This window comes from Miscanthus floridulus, chromosome 2 (assembly GCF_019320115.1).
Source record: "Miscanthus floridulus cultivar M001 chromosome 2, ASM1932011v1, whole genome shotgun sequence".
In the NCBI taxonomy this organism is placed as follows: Eukaryota; Viridiplantae; Streptophyta; class Magnoliopsida; order Poales; family Poaceae; genus Miscanthus; species Miscanthus floridulus.
Genome location: NC_089581.1, coordinates 57,461,868 through 57,478,885, shown reverse-complemented (window position 1 = coordinate 57,478,885; position 17,018 = coordinate 57,461,868). Strand labels below are relative to the sequence as shown.

Below are 17,018 nucleotides of genomic sequence, written 5' to 3'. Positions count from 1 at the left end.
AGTTCGGGAGCCTAGAGTTCATGTCTCTAGGATATGAGTACGATATGGTACTCCTCCCACCCAGAGCCCCATCGATAGACGACGACATCACGCACCAGCAGCCCAGGCGCAGGTGGCGCCTGGGCTGCCGCGCTCATCACGCTCGCCAGGCACGACGTAGGCGGGGCCACCTTGACACCGCGTGAGCTCAGGGTGACGCACCGCGCTCCAGCAGTATCCCATACCCGGCTGTTGGTACAGAGTCCCTGGCTGGGGACCTGTCTAGCTTAAGCTTGGGCAAGGGAAAGACGTCGGTGGCGCGCAGCAATGCCCCGTCATCAAGCTCTGCCCTGCCACCTCCTGAGGAGTCGACTCCGGCGGAGCGGAGCCCAGCGACGACACCATCCCCGTACCCCTTCGGGTTGGGCAATGCCACCGCCGCCTACGCTTCCGCCTATGCTTCCGCTCACGCAGAGCCCCCAGGACACCACCAACGTTTTGCCCTCGACCTCATCGCCACAACCTCAACCCACACCCACGCTGACTCCTCGGAGGAGGACGAGGCATGGGCCGGAGTGGACTTCTCCGGGCTTCGTGACCTAAAGCCATGCGCTGCTTCATGGCCGCGAGCGACTACTGCTTCGGCTACTCCGACTCCGATGACGAAGGCACTTATGATCCCACTCATGAGTGCTTCAACGTCGAGGTCAGGATGCCGAGCGCGGGCGATGAGGACGAAGGGGCAGGCGACGCCACACCTTCACGCATCGAGCCCCCGACGGCGCGGAACGAGAACCCCACCCTCGAGGAACTTCGATGCATAGACCTGGAGCAGCTCCATGAGCTTCAAGCCAAGGTCGAACAAGACCAACTCCTTCTGTAGCAGCTCTGAGACACTCTTGAGCAAGAGCAGCGGGGTCGCGGTGATGGCGGAGCAGCCCGGCGGAGGGCTCGCGATGTCAACCACCGCATCAACAACGACGAAGGGGGCGAGCAACCCCCTATCTTCAATCGCGCTAGCTAGAACATCGCGGTAGCAGCGATGCTACTCCAGACAATGCCCGAGCCCTCTACCTCAGAGGGGCGATGGGTCCATGGTGAGCTTCGAGACCTCCTCGAGACCACCGCGGTACAGCAGGCCGAAAGTTCCACCTCTCGACGGCGCGGGGGCACCTTGGAACTACCCACGGCACCGCCTCGATAGGATAGAGAGGTCTCGGTTCATCTCGAGCCTGCTCGGGCACCAAAAGCCAACAAGGCCCCCTCGGTGCACGATCGCCTCAGCGATCGACGCGAGGCACAAGGCGACCACGATGTGGTCAGCAGACGACAACGCCACGACAACGATGGGCCTGCCTGAGGCTACCACCCGCACCGAGGCGGTTGCTACGACAGTGGGGAGGACCGCAGTCCTTCTTCTGGGCCACCTGGCCCTTGAGTCGTTAGCAAGGCCATCCGCGGCGCCCACTTCCCGGTCCGGTTTCAGCAACTGGCCAACCTCTCAAAGTACAGCGGCGAGACCAACCCCGAGCTGTGGCTGGCCGATTACTGCCTGGCTTGTCAGTTAGGCGGCGCGGATGATGACCTGCTCATCATCCGCAACCTCCCCTTGTTCCTGTCAGACTCGGCGCGAGCCTGGCTCGAACACCTCCCTCCCTTGCAGATCAACAACTGGCGTGACTTGGTAAAGGTCTTCGTCGGGAATTTCTAGGGCACATACGTGCGCCCCGGGAACTCCTAGGACCTCAAGAGCTGTCGCCAGAGGCCGGATGAGTCTCTCTAAGACTTCATCCGATGCTTCTCCAAGCAATGCACCGAGTTGCCCCGTGTCGGCGACTCAGAAATTGTCCAGGCATTCCTCTCTGGCACCTCCTGTCGAGACCTAGTCCGAGAGTTAGGCCGAAACATACCGACCACGGCGGCCGCGCTCCTCGACATCGCCACCAACTTCGCCTCGGGCGAAGAGGCTATCGGGGCCATCTTCCCCGACAACGATGCCAAGGGGAAGCGGAGGGACGAGGCCCCCGGGGCCTTGGCCCCCACCTCCCCAAGAAAAAAGAAAAAGGGTCGCCAGGGGAAGCGGGAGGTCCTCGAGGCCGATCTAGTCGTGGCCGCAGATCGCAAGAATCCCCGAGGCCTCGCTAGAGGCCCCGGGCTCTTCGATGACATACTTAAGAAGCCTTGCCCTTACCACCAGAGCCCGGTGAAGCACACCCTCGAAGAGTGCACCATGCTCTAGCGTTACTACACCAAGCTCGGGCTCCCCAACGATGATAAGGGCGCCGGCGAGAAGGGTGAAATCCTCACCAACGCTTGGAACATAGAACAGCTACGTCGCTTCTACCCTTAAATTTCCAAGCATTATATACATTGTTTCTCCAAATACAATAAAGAAGCGTTCTTTAGTTGTTCTAATTTTTTGAGAAACCCCCCCCCCCCATCGATGGGGGATCGGCGTTACGATAACGCTATAAGGGAGACTCAGCTCTACCTCTGCAGAGGTGCCCACCGCGGGGCTCAAACAAGACTCGGCTCTGCCTCTGCAGAACCAAGCCTCCCTCGGGTGCTAGAAGGGGGGGACCCCCCCTAAGTCCCAGACACCGTTTTTAGTCGTTTTTTGAAAAAATTTCTACGCCAAACTCTCTCGCGTACTCTGATAAATCGATTGTAAAAAACCTAAGGACTAAAAGTCTATCTCAGGGCCAAAAGGTTGGCCGAGCCGCGAGACGACCTACGCCTCTGGGCTACGGCAACTCCCTCACCACCTTTTGCCCAAAGGGCAGCTTAGGCTCTGAGGAAGTTTTTTACAAGAGATATGTTCAAAGACGAGGCAGAGGGCAGAGGCTCGGAAATACAATAAAAACGATTAAAAAGCATATACACACAAGTACTTTAAAAGGCCTTGACGGCCACGAGCGTTATGGTACAATGATGTAAGTCATAATATATTTACATGGCCCCTTTGGCCCAGGTCAAAACACCGGGTCGACAGCGTCGGCGGTCAGTGTAGGAGGAACCACCTCCTCTTTGAACAACCTGGCCAGTGCCGTGTGAAAGGTCCTAATGGATAGAGGAGGGGTGAATAGCCTCATAAAATTTCTACAACAACACTTAACAAAAGGATTAGACAATTATGAGGCAAAGCGAGTTTTACGCTAGCCTACCAAAATGCAAGCCACCTACCACAGTTCTAGTTTAGATGGAGTATATCCACTCAATAGCTATATCACTACACTAAGTTAGTGTGCTCTCAAAAGCTAACTAAAGAGCCACACTAACCAAACTAACAAGCTCTCACAACTAGTTACACTAAAGAGCTTGACAACTAGTTTGCGGTAATGTAAAGAGTAGGCAAGAAGGTTATACCGCCGTGTAGATGTATGAACCAATCAATCACAAGTGTGGATAACAATGAAGACCAATCACCTCGGAATCAAAGGATGAACACAATGATTTTTTACCGAGGTTCACTTGCTTGCCGGCAAGCTAGTCCTCGTTGTGGCGATTCACTCACTTGGAGGTTCACGCGCTAATTGGCATCACACGCCAAACCCTCAATAGGGTGCCGCACAACCAACACAAGATGAGGATCACACAAGCCACGAGCAATCCACTAGAGTACCTTTTGGCGCTCCGCCGGGGAAAGGTCAAGAACCCCTCACAATCACCACGATCGGAGCCGGAGACAATCACCATCCTCCACTCGACGATCCTCGCTGCTCCAAGCCATCTAGGTGGCGGCAACCACCAAGAGTAACAAGCGAAATCCGTAGCGAAACACGAACACCAAGTGCCTCTAGATGCAATCACTCAAGCAATGCACTTGGATCACTCCCAATCTCACTATGATGATGAATCAATGATAGAGATGAGTAGGAGGACTTTGGCTAGGCTCACAAGATTGCTATGTCAAAGAAAATGGCCAAAATTATGAGCCATAGCTGGCCATGGGGCTTAAATAGAAGCCCCCACGAAATAGAGCCGTTGTACCCCTTCACTGGGCACACTGCGCTCTGACCGGACGCAGCGGTCCAACTGACCGGACCCTGGACTCAGCGTCCGGTCCACTGATGCACGCCATGTGTCACTGGCTTCAAATGCTGTTTGTCAGATTTTAACGGCTACGAAGCTGACCGGACGCTCTGGTAAAACTGACCGGACGCTGAAGCCCCAGCGTCTGGTCGAGTACAGTAAGGGTCTAAAACCGGTTTTCCTCGACCGGACACGTCCGGTCCACCTAGACCAGACACAGCCTAGCGTCCGGTGGGAAACCCTAGCCACTATACCGCCAAGTCAGCGCGACCGGACGCAGGCAGTCAGCGTCCGGTGCTTTTGGATCTAGCGTCCGGTCACTTGACCGACGCTGGCATCTCCTCCGTTCTCTTCACCCTTGCTCAAGTGTGCTAACCACCAAGTGTATCACCTTGTGCACATGTGTTAGCATATTTTCACAAACATTTTCAAGGGTGTTAGCACTCCACTAGATCCTAAATGCATATGCAATGGGTTAGAGCATCTAGTGGCACTTTGATAATCGTATTCCGATTCGAGTTTCACCCCCCCTTTATAGTACGGCTATCAAACCTAAATGTGATCACACTCTCTAAGTGTCTTGATCACCAAAAACAAAATAGCTCCTATGGTTTATACCTTTGCCTTGAGCCTTTTGTTTTTCTCTTTCTTCTTTCCAAGTCCAAGCACTTGATCATCATTATGATATCAACATCATCATGCTATGATCTTCATTTGCTTCATCACTTGGAGTGTGCTACCTATCTCATGATCACTTGATAAACTAGGTTAGCACTTAGGGTTTCATCAATTCACCAAAACCAAACTAAAGCTTTCAATCTCCCCCTTTTCGGTAATTGATGACAACCCTTATACAAAGATATGAATTAAAATTCAATTGAATCCATGTTGCTTGCCCAAGCATATTTACCATGTGTAAAAGGATATGGACAAGTTTCATGAACCCCAAATGGTAGCAATTGCTCCCCCTACATATGTGCTAAGAGTTTGGATTGTAGCTTGCACATATGATTAGATAGGAAATATAGGAGTCAATGTCTACCAAATGATGCTAAGGTATAAAAGATGGACCTTTGAAGCGTGATACCAATCGGAGTGCACCATTATACCATCCTTAGCACCATGGTTAGCTCAATATCACTTGGAAACATACTTTGAAAGATACCACTTGTAAAGACTTACTTGGGAATGAAAGTTATCTAGTGATTTCATTTCATCATTCAATCTTACAACTAACATACATTACACAAGCATGGATGTTTAAATTTAATACTTATGCCATGCAAACAAACATATAAAATGCACATTCAAATGCATCATCCAAGTTCATGAGCTTGCTCCCCCTACTTGTGTGCTCAAAATTTTAATTGATCCCTTTCCTTTGTCATATCTCTCCCCCTATGTCATATATCAAGATATCTTTATGTTTCACTTCCTTTATGATATTTCTTCCCCTTTTTCACTATCTTTGCTACTATCTTTGTTTCTCTCCCCCTTTGTCATCAATGACCACAAAGGTTCAAAATATAGATAGTATTACTTGTAGGGTCGAGATTACCAATGTCAATCAATGGGGTGAGGATAATTTTCCCAAATTTGGTCTAATCTAGATCATTTGCCAAAGATATTTAACTCGGTTTGATCCAAGGACAAGCTTCTTCACACCTCTAAATAAGGGTTATCTTGTACCATGTTGAGTTAAACACTTATAGTTCATTTTCTAGATTAAACACTAGGTTTACAAGCCCATAAACATGTCATATGCCATCACTAGATCAAGTCAAGCATAGAAGCAATAGTGATACCATATAGACATCAAAATCATTTGATTTTCATGAATGAGCCTAATAAAATAGAACCACTTGAAGGGTCCTAATAAAATTGAAAATGTGACTAGATGCACTAATCATGTCCTTAGCAAGGATGTATGCTATACCAATCAACTTTTACCTTGGATTGCTCGAAGGAGAGGCATGTCATATGAGTGGGGGATGCATCAACACATATTTGAGAAATCCAATATGTTCAACTCATTCCTTAGCTTGCAAAACCTTTTCTCATCCAATGGCTTAGTGAATATATCGGCAAGTTGATCTTCGGTGCCTACACTCTCAATGCAAATGTCCCCTTTTTGTTGGTGATCTCTTATGAAATGGTGATGGACATCAATGTGCTTTGTTCTTGCATGTTGCACCGGATTGTTGGTTAGCTTGATTGCACTCTCATTGTCACATAGCAATGGCACTTTCTTGAACTTAATTCCAAAGTCATTCAAGGTGGCCTTCATCCAAAGAATTTGTGCACAACAACTACCGGCGGATATGTATTCGGCTTCAGCGGTTGATAATGCAACACTATTTTGCTTCTTTGATGACCATGAAACAAGTGATCTTCCCAACAATTGACATGTGCCCGATGTGCTTTTTCTTTCAACCTTGCATCCCGCATAATCCGAGTCGGAGTAACCAACTAGCTCAAACTTTGCTCCTTTGGGATATCACAAGCCAACATTTGGTGTATGCTTCAAGTACCTCAATATCCTTTTTGTAGCCTTCAAATGACTTTCTCTTGGTGAGGCTTGAAATCTTGCACACATGCATACACTAAACATGACATCCGGCCTTGATGCGGTCATATAGAGTAGGCTTCCAATCATAGACCGATACAACTTTTGATCCACCATATTTCCACTTGCATCACTATCCAAGTTGTCATTTGTTCCCATTGGTGTGCTAATGACTTTGCTATCACTCATGCCAAACTTCTTGATCATGTCCTTGATATACTTGCCTTGACTCACAAAAGTACCATTCTTCAATTGCTTAATTTGAAGACCAAGAAAGTAACTCAATTCTCCAATCATGGACATCTCAAACTCATTAGCCATCATCCTTCCAAACGCATCACAAAATTCTTGATTTGTTGATCCAAATATGATGTCATCAATATAGATTTGCAATACAAATAGATCTTTTCCAATCTTCTTGATGAATAGAGTGGTGTCAACCTTGCCCATTGTGAACCCTTTAGAGAGTAGGAAATCCCTTAATCTCTCATACCATGCTCTAGGTGCTTGCTTCAAACCATACAAAGCCTTCTTCAACTTGTACACATGGTTGGGCTTCTTGTCATCTTCAAAACCGGGAGGTTGCTCAACATATACTTCTTCATTGATGTAGCCATTGAGAAATGCACTCTTAACATCCATTTGATAGAGCTTGATGTTGTGGGCACAAGCATAGGCTAGCAAGATTCTTATTGCTTCCAATCTAGCAACCGGGGCATATGTTTCTCCAAAGTCAAGACCTTCAACTTGAGTATAGCCTTGCGCTACTAATCTTGCTTTGTTCCTTACTACTATCCCATCTTAATCTTGCTTGTTTCTAAAGACCCATTTGGTTCCAATCACATTGTGTCCCTTTGGTCTCTCTACTAATTCCCATACTTGATTTCTTGTAAAGTTGTTCAATTCTTTATGCATAGCATTCACCCAATCAACATCCTTCAAAGCTTCATCTATCTTCTTTGGTTCAATGGATGACACAAATGAGAAGTGTTCATAAAATGATGCCAATCTTGATCTTGTTTGCACACCTCTTGAAATATCACCAATGATTGTATCCAAAGGATGATCTCTTGCAATACTTGTTGGTTGGAGCAATGGAACTTGATTGCTTGCACTTGCTAGATCATTGGGTTGAGATGATGTACTAGCCACTTGATCTTGATCAATGTCATGAGAGTCACTTGCACTAGCTTGATTTGTATCATCTTGCACATTTGAGTTGGAGAGCACTTGCACTTGATCATCTTCATCATCAATCACTTGCCTAGGCCTCAATTCACCAATATCCATGTTCTTCATGGCATTTGAAAGTTGAATGCATCTAACATCTTCTAAGTTCTCATTCTCTACTTATGAACCCTTGGTTTCATCAAATTCAACATCATGAACCTCCTCAAGAGTACCACTATCTAAATTCCAAACTCTATATGCTTTGCTTGTAGTGGAGTAACCAAGTAGGAATCCTTCATCACATTTCTTGTCAAACTTGCCCAATCTTGTGCCTTTCTTCAAGATATAGCATTTGCAACCAAAGACCCGAAAATATGCAATATTGGGTTTTCTACCATTCAAGAGCTCATATGGTGTCTTCTCTTTCAATGGATGACAATAGAGGCGGTTGCTATAATAGCAAGCCATGTTGATAGCTTTGGCCCAAAAAGATTGACTCACATTGTACTCACTAAGCATAGACCTTGCCATATCAATAAGTGTTCTATTCTTCCTCTCAACAAGGCCATTTGATTGGGGTGTGTACTTGGCCGAGAATTGATGTCTAATTCCAAATTCATCACACAACTCATCAATTCTAGTGCTCTTGAACTCACTACCATTGTCACTTCTAGCTCTCTTGATGGTTGTTTCAAACTTATTGTGAATGCCTTTGACAAATAATTTGAATATTGCAAATACATCACTTTTATCCACTAGAAAGAATACCCATGTGTATCTAGTGTAGTCATCCACTATCACAAAGCCATATTTGTTTTCACCGATACTTGTGTATTGTGTTGGCCCAAACAGTCCATGTGCAATAACTCAAACGCTTTACTAGTGATCATCATGCTTTTCTTAGGATGGGTGTTTCCAACTTGTTTGCCGGCTTGACAAGAGCTACAAAGCTTATCCTTTTCAAACACAACATCTTTCAAGCCTTTAACTAAGTCATGCTTAATCAATCTATTCAATTGTTTCATTCCAACATGACCAAGCCTTCTATGCCATAACCAACCCATGCTAGACTTAGTGAACAAGCATGTAGATAATCTAGCTTCACTAGCATTGAAATCAACCAAGTATAGATTCTCATATCTAAAGCCTTTGAAGATCAAGTTAGAGCCATCTACATTTATGATCTCTACATCATCTATCCCAAATATGCATTTGAATCCAAGATCACATAATTGTGCCACGGATAGCAAATTGAAATTCAAGCTCTCTACTAGCAACACATTGGATATGCTCATGTCATTGGATATTGCAATCTTACCAAGCCCTTTGACCTTGCCTTTGCCATTGTCACCAAATGTGATACTATCATAACCATCATTGCCATTGGTGTTGATTAAGTTGAACATTCTTGCATCACCGGTCATGTGTTAAGTGCACCCACTATCAAGAACCCAATGCCTTCCTCCAGCTTTGTAATTGACCTACAAAAGAAGATCAATTCTTTTTAGGTACCCAAACTTGCTTGGGTCCTTGAAGGTTAGTAACCAAGCTCTTTGGCACCCAAATGACTTTCTTCTTTGAGCCCATCCATGGTTTGCCAATGAACTTAGCCTTCACACCATTTGTACCCTTAACAAGCATATAGGAAGAATTAAGCTTAATGGAGGATACATTAGCATTTTTGCTTTTGTTGGTGCATTCATGCTCTCTATGACCAACTTGCTTGCAACTAGTGTAAAACCGACCATTGTTCTTCACAAAACTTGTCTTGTGAGGAGCAAAGGCCGCCTTGCCTTTCTTGGGGGTATAGCACAATCCCTCTTTGTAGAGAGAAGCTCTTTGGCTACCCAAGGCCATAAGCAAGCGGTCCTCACCACCATAAGCCTTAGCCAAGGTGTGAGTGAGCTTAGTTACTTCCTTCTTGAGGTTTTCATTCTCAACCACTAGTGAGGTATCACAAGTGAGACCATCACTACTAGATGAAGTAGAAGTGGAAGTGCTACCCGAAGGGTTAGGTGGAGGAATAATGATAGGCATAGATAATGATCCATCAATTATATCACAAGTTAAACCTACATTGCAAGTTTCAATATGCTTCTTTTTATTTTGCTCATCAAGTAGAGAGGAATGAGCCTTTTCAAGCTTTTTGTGAGCCTTGCAAAGCTTCTCATGGGCATCCTCTTGCCTCTCATGAGATGCATTGAGCTCCTCAAATGCTTGCTTAAGGGCTTTTAGTTCCTTACGCAAGCTTTTGCATTCCCTTCTTGAGATGTCAAAGTGTTCTCTAGCATCTTCTAGCATATCAATTAATTCATCTTTAGTAGGTTCATCATCATCATTATCACTATCACTATCATGTTCATTATCACTTCCATCATCACAAGTTTGTACCTTAGTGGCCTTAGCCATGAAGCATGATGGAGAGTCGAAAAGAGAAGGCTTCTCATTGATTGCTATACTTGCAAGAACCTTCTTCTTGGTGGTCTTGTGATCATCACTATCATCATCATCATCACTTGAGGAAGCATCACTATCCCAAGTGACCACATATGATCCACCCTTCTTCTTTTTGAAGAATGTCTTGTTCTTCTTCTCCTTCATTTCTTTCTTGTCCTTCTTCTTGTTCTTCTTGTCATCATCATTGTCGCTATTATATGGGTATTGAGCAACAAGATGATCTTTGCTTCCACACTTGAAGCATCTTCTTGACTCATCTTTGTTTTTGGATGAAGACTTCTTTCTTCTTGCACGGTAGCCTTTCTTCACCATGAACTTGCCAAACCTCTTGACAAAGAGAGCCATCTTCTCATCATCACTATCATCCCATGAATCATCATCCTCACTTGATGTTTCTTGCTTTGCTTTGCCCTTGGATGATGTGGCTTTGAATGCCACACTCTTCTTCTTGTCTTCCTTCTTCTCATCTTTCTTCTCCCTCTTTTCTTCCTTCTCATCATCATCTCTATAGGCATCATCGGTCATGATATCTCCCAAGACTTGGTTTGGTGTCATGGTGTCCAAACCACTCCTTACTAGAATAGTGACCAATGTACCAAATCTTAAGGGTAGGCATCTCAAGAACTTGTTTGAGAACTCCTTGTCCTCTATCTTCTCACCAAGTGCCTTGAGATCATTTACAATCACTTCCATCCGATGGAACATGTCTGGCACACTCTCATCTTCCTTCATCTTGAAACTAGCAAATTTATCCTTGAGAATGTATGCCTTTGCACCCTTGATTGCCTTGGTGCCCTCAAATGATTCTTCCAATTTCTTCCATGCCTCATGAGCTCTCTCAATGTTCTTGATTTGCTCAAATGTTCTCTCATCCAAAGCATCATGGATGGCACTAAGAGCAATGTCATTGTTTTGGAGTAGCAATTCTTCGGCGGCGGTGGGAGCCTCTTCATCTTCTATCTCAATTTTTGTTTCTACCACCTTCTAAATCTTCCTATTAATTGACTTGATATATGTTGTCATCTTAGCCTTCCAATAAGGATAGTTGGAGCCATAGAATTGGGGTGGCTTCTTAGTGTTGTTGATTTGAGCCATTTTAACACCGAAGGTTGTTAAGCCTCAAATAATGGTGACCTCGGCTCTGATACCACTTGAAAGGTCCTAATGGCTAGAGGGGGGGTGAATAGCCTAATAAAATTTCTATAACAACACTTAACAAAAGGATTAGACAATTATTAGGCGAAGCGAGTTTTGCGCTAGCCTACCAAAATGCAAGCCACCTACCACAATTCTAGTTTAGATGGAGTATATCCACTCAATAGCTATATCATTACACTAAGTTAGTGTGCTCTCAAAAGCTAACTAAAGAGCCACACTAACCAAACTAACAAGCTCTCACAACTAGTTACACTAAAGAGCTTGACAACTAGTTTGCGGTAATGTAAAGAGTAGGCAAGAAGGTTATACCGCCGTGTAGATGTATGAACCAATCAATCACAAGTGTGGATAACAATGAAGACCAATCATCTCGGAATCAAAGGATGAACACAATGATTTTTTACCGAGGTTCACTTGCTTGCCGGCAAGCTAGTCCTCGTTGTGGCGATTCACTCACTTGAAGGTTCACGCGCTAATTGGCATCACACGCCAAACCCTCAATAGGGTGCCGCACAACCAACACAAGATGAGGATCACACAAGCCACGAGCAATCCACTAGAGTACCTTTTGGCACTCCGCCGGAGAAAGGTCAAAAACCCCTCACAATCACCACGATCGGAGCCAGAGACAATCACCACCCTCCGCTCGACGATCCTCGCTGCTCCAAGCCGTCTAGGTGGCGGCAACCACCAAGAGTAACAAGCGAAATCCACAGTGAAACACGAACACCAAGTGCCTCTAGATGCAATCACTCAAGCAATGCACTTGGATCACTCCCAATCTCACTATGATGATGAATCAATGATGGTGATGAGTGGGTGGACTTTGGCTAGGCTCACAAGGTTGCTATATCAAAGAAAATGCCCAAAATTATGAGCCATAGCCGGCCATGGGGCTTAAATAGAAGCCCCCACTAAATAGAGCCGTTGTACCCCTTCACTGGGCACACTGCACTCTGACCGGACACACTGGTCCAACTGACCGGACCCTGGACTCAGCGTTCGGTCCACTGATGGACGCCATGTGTCACTGGCTTCAAATGTTGTTTGTCAGATTTCAATGGCTACGAAGCTGACCGGACGCTCCGGTAAAACTGACCGGACGCTGAAGCCCCAGCGTACGATCGAGTACAGTAAGGGTCTAAAACCAGTTTTCCTCGACCGGACGCGTCCGATCCACCTAGACCGGACACAGCCCAGCGTCCGGTGGGAAACCCTAGCCACTGTACCGCCAAGTCAGTGCGACCGTACGTAGGCAGTCAGCGTCCGGTGCTCTTGGATCCAGCGTCCGGTCACTTGACCGACACTGGCATCTCCTCCGTTCTCTTCACCCTTGCTCAAGTGTGCTAACCACCAAGTGTATCACCTTGTGCACATGTGTTAGCATATTTTCACAAACATTTTCAAGGGTGTTAGCACTCCACTAGATCCTAAATGCATATGCAATGGGTTAGAGCATCTAGTGGCACTTTGATAACCGTATTTCGATACGAGTTTTACCCCTCTTTATAGTACAGCTATCAAACCTAAATGTGATCACACTCTCTAAGTGTCTTGATCACCAAAAACAAAATAGCTCCTATGGTTTATACCTTTGCCTTGATCTTTTTGTTTTTCTCTTTCTTCTTTCCAAGTCCAAGCACTTGATCATCATTATGATATCAACATCATCATGCTATGATCTTCATTTGCTTCATCACTTGGAGTGTGCTATCTATCTCATGATCACTTGATAAACTAGGTTAGCACTTAGGGTTTCATCAATTCACCAAAACCAAACTAGAGCTTTCACCGTGCCAGGGGCCTCAACCGCCTCCACCAGCTTCATGACCTCCTCCTCGTCCTTCTCGTCATCCTCAGCCATGATGTAACCGTCGCTGATGGCCTCAAGGTCGATGCCGGCGTAGTGCGAGGAGACGATGGCCAGGGCACGCTTGATGCTCGTTTGCAGCGCCCCCCAGAGCCACTCGTGGACTCGGCCGCTCAACGCGATCAAGCGGCTCCCGAGGGAGCTGCCCAACTTGACCCCCCGACCTCCAGGGCCTCGCAGGCGGTACGGACAGTGCTCTATAGCGTGTTGTGCTCCTGGATCTCGGCCTCGAGCACCGCCTGCACTGCGACAGAGGCCTCAGCTGCCCGGGTGACCTCCTTCTCCAACCCTACGCCAAGACAGGCAGGATGGGGTTAAGCATGAAAGAAAACAAGCCGAACAGGGGCGCAAGCCTATGAGACTCACCCTCGGCTTTCTCCCTCCAGTTTTGGACCTCAACCCAAGAGGCTTCGGCCGCCCTAGAAGCCTCCCTCTCCAGCTCTATGTCACATCAGGGAGTTAGGGGTCGAACGCAAGAAAAACAAATAAAACAAGGGGTGCGGCTCAACAGGACTCACCCTCGGCCTTTTCCTTCTAGGCTAAGGCCTCGACCCGGGAGGCCTTGGCCACCTTGATAGCCTCTGCCAGGGCACCTTTCATCAGCCGGTGCGCGCCCTGCTCCGCCTCCAGTTGTTCGGTGACGGCCTTGGCAGAGGCCGCCTCTTGTTCGGCCTGGGACCTTAAGGTGTCCTACTCACCGGCCACCCGGGTCAGCTCCTCCTCTAGCTCCTTGATCCGTGCCGCCAAAGGGGCGGCCTGCTCCCGAGCCATGGCCACCTCGGCCTTCATGTCAGCACAGTGAAGGTGGAGGTCCTCCACCACCGTGCTCCGCGCCGACAGAAGCACATTAGCATTAGCGAGCAGGTCCTTCTGCTGCCGGAGCAGGTCCCAGACGTCCCTCTCCCGCCGAAGGAACATCGACTTCTCGAGGGACCGAGCCTCGAGCTCCTGGATAGGTAGAACAAACATCAAGCACTGCGAGGAAAACTCAGGAAAAAGATGACACGGCACGAGAAAGGAAAGCGCGTACCTGGGCAACGCCGGGCAGGTTGTCAGCCACGACGGACAGCGTTGTCCGCAGCAACCGCTCCGCTAGCTGGCAGAATTGCTCAAAGGAGCCCCAGTGCCTCCCCTCATCCACGTCCTCGAGGGCGAACAGAGGTTCCCCCTCAGGGTCGTCCTAGCTCCGCCATAAGACACGCGGGCTATCCCACCCGTGGGGCTCGGGTCGTACCCGGACGAGGGCCGAGCTCCCCTCGCCAGAAGTCAGAGCTAGCTACTCTGCGGTGCTGGCTGCCTCGGCACCCGCCACCTCCTTCCCCTGGGAAGTATCATCAGAGGAGATTGAATGAACCTCCACCTCCCGGGCGCTCTCCTGTGACGGTGGCGGGTCTTGGACCGGGGGCAGTACCGAAGCTTGCCTCGCCTCCGTCTCCGCATCGTGGGCCGCTGGCTCCGCTGCACCCAAGCCGGCCTCTGCCACCTTGGCCTCGGTGGTCCCGGGAGCTCCAGCCTCTGCCACCTCGGCCTCGGTGGTCCTGGGAGCCCTGGCGTCCGCTACCTTGGCTTTGGAAGCCCTGGAAGCCCTGGCCTCCGCCACCTTAGCCTCGGAGGTCCTAGGGGCCTCGACCTCGCCCTCGATGGCCTCAGCGATTGAAGGCGCCTCGTCTTCACCTGACTCGAGGGCCTCGGCCTCGCGGGGCGTAGGCGCCTCCTCCCCCGCCTGCTTTGTGGCCGCCTCGGTAGCCTCTCCTTGGGCGACCGGCTCCTTCGGGTCGGCCCTGGCCGATGCCGCGCCACGCTGTATGGCGGCCTACGCGTCCACCACCCATCGAGCGGTGGAGCTAGGGCTCACCTTGAGCGCCTTAAGTGGTGCCAGGGTGGGTGCTTCCGCCTAACGCTTCCGGCTGAAGACAAACCACTCACGAGGTCAGCATACGACCAAAGAACGAGTGGGAGATGCTGCAAACTCCACTGACAAAACACTTACCTTGAACGGGGACACAATAGCTTCCGCACCGCGTCCCTCATCCTTGACGACGGCGGTGGTGGTGGCGGTGGCACGGCCCTCGTGTCCGCTGGTACCGGCCGGCCCTCGCCGGACTCCAACGCCTCCTCGACCCTCTGCGAAGGCGATCGGGTCGCCCCCGCCATCGAGCCCATCGGGCTGATGGCGTACTTCCCCGACGCCCGTATCTCGGGCGTGTCAGCCTCGGCCCTAGGGCGGGCGATCGCCAGCCTCAAGGCGTCCTCTGCTCCTCCTCCTAGAGACGCCAGGCCGGTCGCCGACGCCCCGGGCGCCATCTTCCTGACGTCAGGGAGGTCATCTAGGGGACCCCACCCTGCCTCGCTCTCGTCGTCATCGCTCGAAGAATCCATCGATGACAATGACAGAGATGGCTCCACCGGGAGACCGTCGTGCCTCTATTGCCGGCGACGTTTCTCCAGCTCATCACGCTCAAGGCTCTTCCTCTTGCGCCTCACCTCCTTGACGTCCTTCCGCTCCTTGTACGCCTCGGCATGCGTCCTGTTCTCCGCCCGCCGCTCTGCGTCCTCGGGAACGGGCGGCGGGGAGGCTTGCACATCCCTCATCCCCTATAGGAATGGCAAACGCAAATAAGGGAATAGATTGAAAATGTAAGTAGCAAGGAGGCCTCAGGGGCCGCAGCGACGCGTGACTCACCAGAGAGGTGTACCCCTATGACGGGCGCATCGGGAACGGGGTTAGATCACTGCTCCTCTGCCGCCCCTCCACCATCTCTCTCACCCGACGCAGAATCTCCTCGTCGGAAAGGGTGACGGCGGACAACCGGATGCCGTCGATCGGCTCACTCGGTGTCATCTCGAATAGGCACTGCCGCTAAGACATCAACGGCATCACCCTCCGGCGGTGGAAGGCCGCCACGACCACGGCTGCCGTAAGGCCGCGGTTGCATAGCCTCTCCAGCGCCTTCAGGAGCGGCTGCAGCTTGGGCTGATCAGCCAACGGGACACCGTACCTCCACCTCTCCGACTGGCTCTCCACAACCCACCCAGTATAGGGGGGAAGCCCACCGTCATCATTGCGGAGGTAGAACCAGCTGTTGTACCAGCGGCGGTTGGACGACGCGAGCTGGGCCGGGATATAGAAGGGCTGCCTGTCTTGGCGCACTTGGAGAGTGCAGCCGCCGGCCCTCAATGCCTTCCGCATGCCCGTCGTGCCCGCCGGCTTGGTGTTGAGCCCCACCCGAAAGAAGTGGAGCCACAGCTCCCAGTGGGGGGCGATGCCTAGGTACCCCTCATAGACGGCGACGAAGATGGCTGCCTACGCGATGGAGTTAGGGTTGAAGTTGTGGAGCTCCACGCCATAGTAATGCGGGAGCGCCCGCATGAACTGGTCCGCCGGCAAGCCGAGGCCGCGCTCGTGGAAGGCCACGAAGCTCACGATGTAGCCTTCGCATGGCCTCGGCTCTGGCTTGTTCCCCAGAGCAATCCACTCTGGTCTGTTGGGGTCGGAGACCGAGCGGAGGAGACCGTCGTTGATGAGCGACTGCAGCATCGCCGTGGACACATCAGACGAACCCTAAGGATCCGCCTGGAGGACAACAGCGCCGCTGGCCATGGGTGCGGTGGAGAATGTGGCTACGGCGGTAAGGCGTGCTCTCGCTATCCCTCTCTCTCTCTCCTTTCCTCCCCCTTCTCCCTTCTTCTCCCCGGTGCTCTCTTCCTCTGTTCTTAGCAACCGCTCGAGGACAGAAAGGGCGAACGCAGATGAAAAAGGTAAGGAGGGGTGGGGCGCAGCTCGTC

At 49.7% G+C, this 17,018-nt stretch overlaps 1 protein-coding gene across 1 annotated transcript; it reads right to left on the bottom strand.

Annotated features, from left to right (window-relative positions):
- Positions 1-13,429: 13,429 nt before the first annotated feature.
- Positions 13,430-15,536, bottom strand: LOC136536595 (uncharacterized). The gene is made up of 5 exons (XM_066528836.1): positions 15,223-15,536; positions 14,587-15,013; positions 14,263-14,412; positions 13,931-14,180; positions 13,430-13,521 (listed from the first exon to the last, which is right to left on the bottom strand). Exons 1-5 carry the CDS (start codon positions 15,534-15,536, stop codon positions 13,430-13,432), a joined length of 1,233 nt encoding a protein of 410 aa, XP_066384933.1.
- Positions 15,537-17,018: the final 1,482 nt, after the last annotated feature.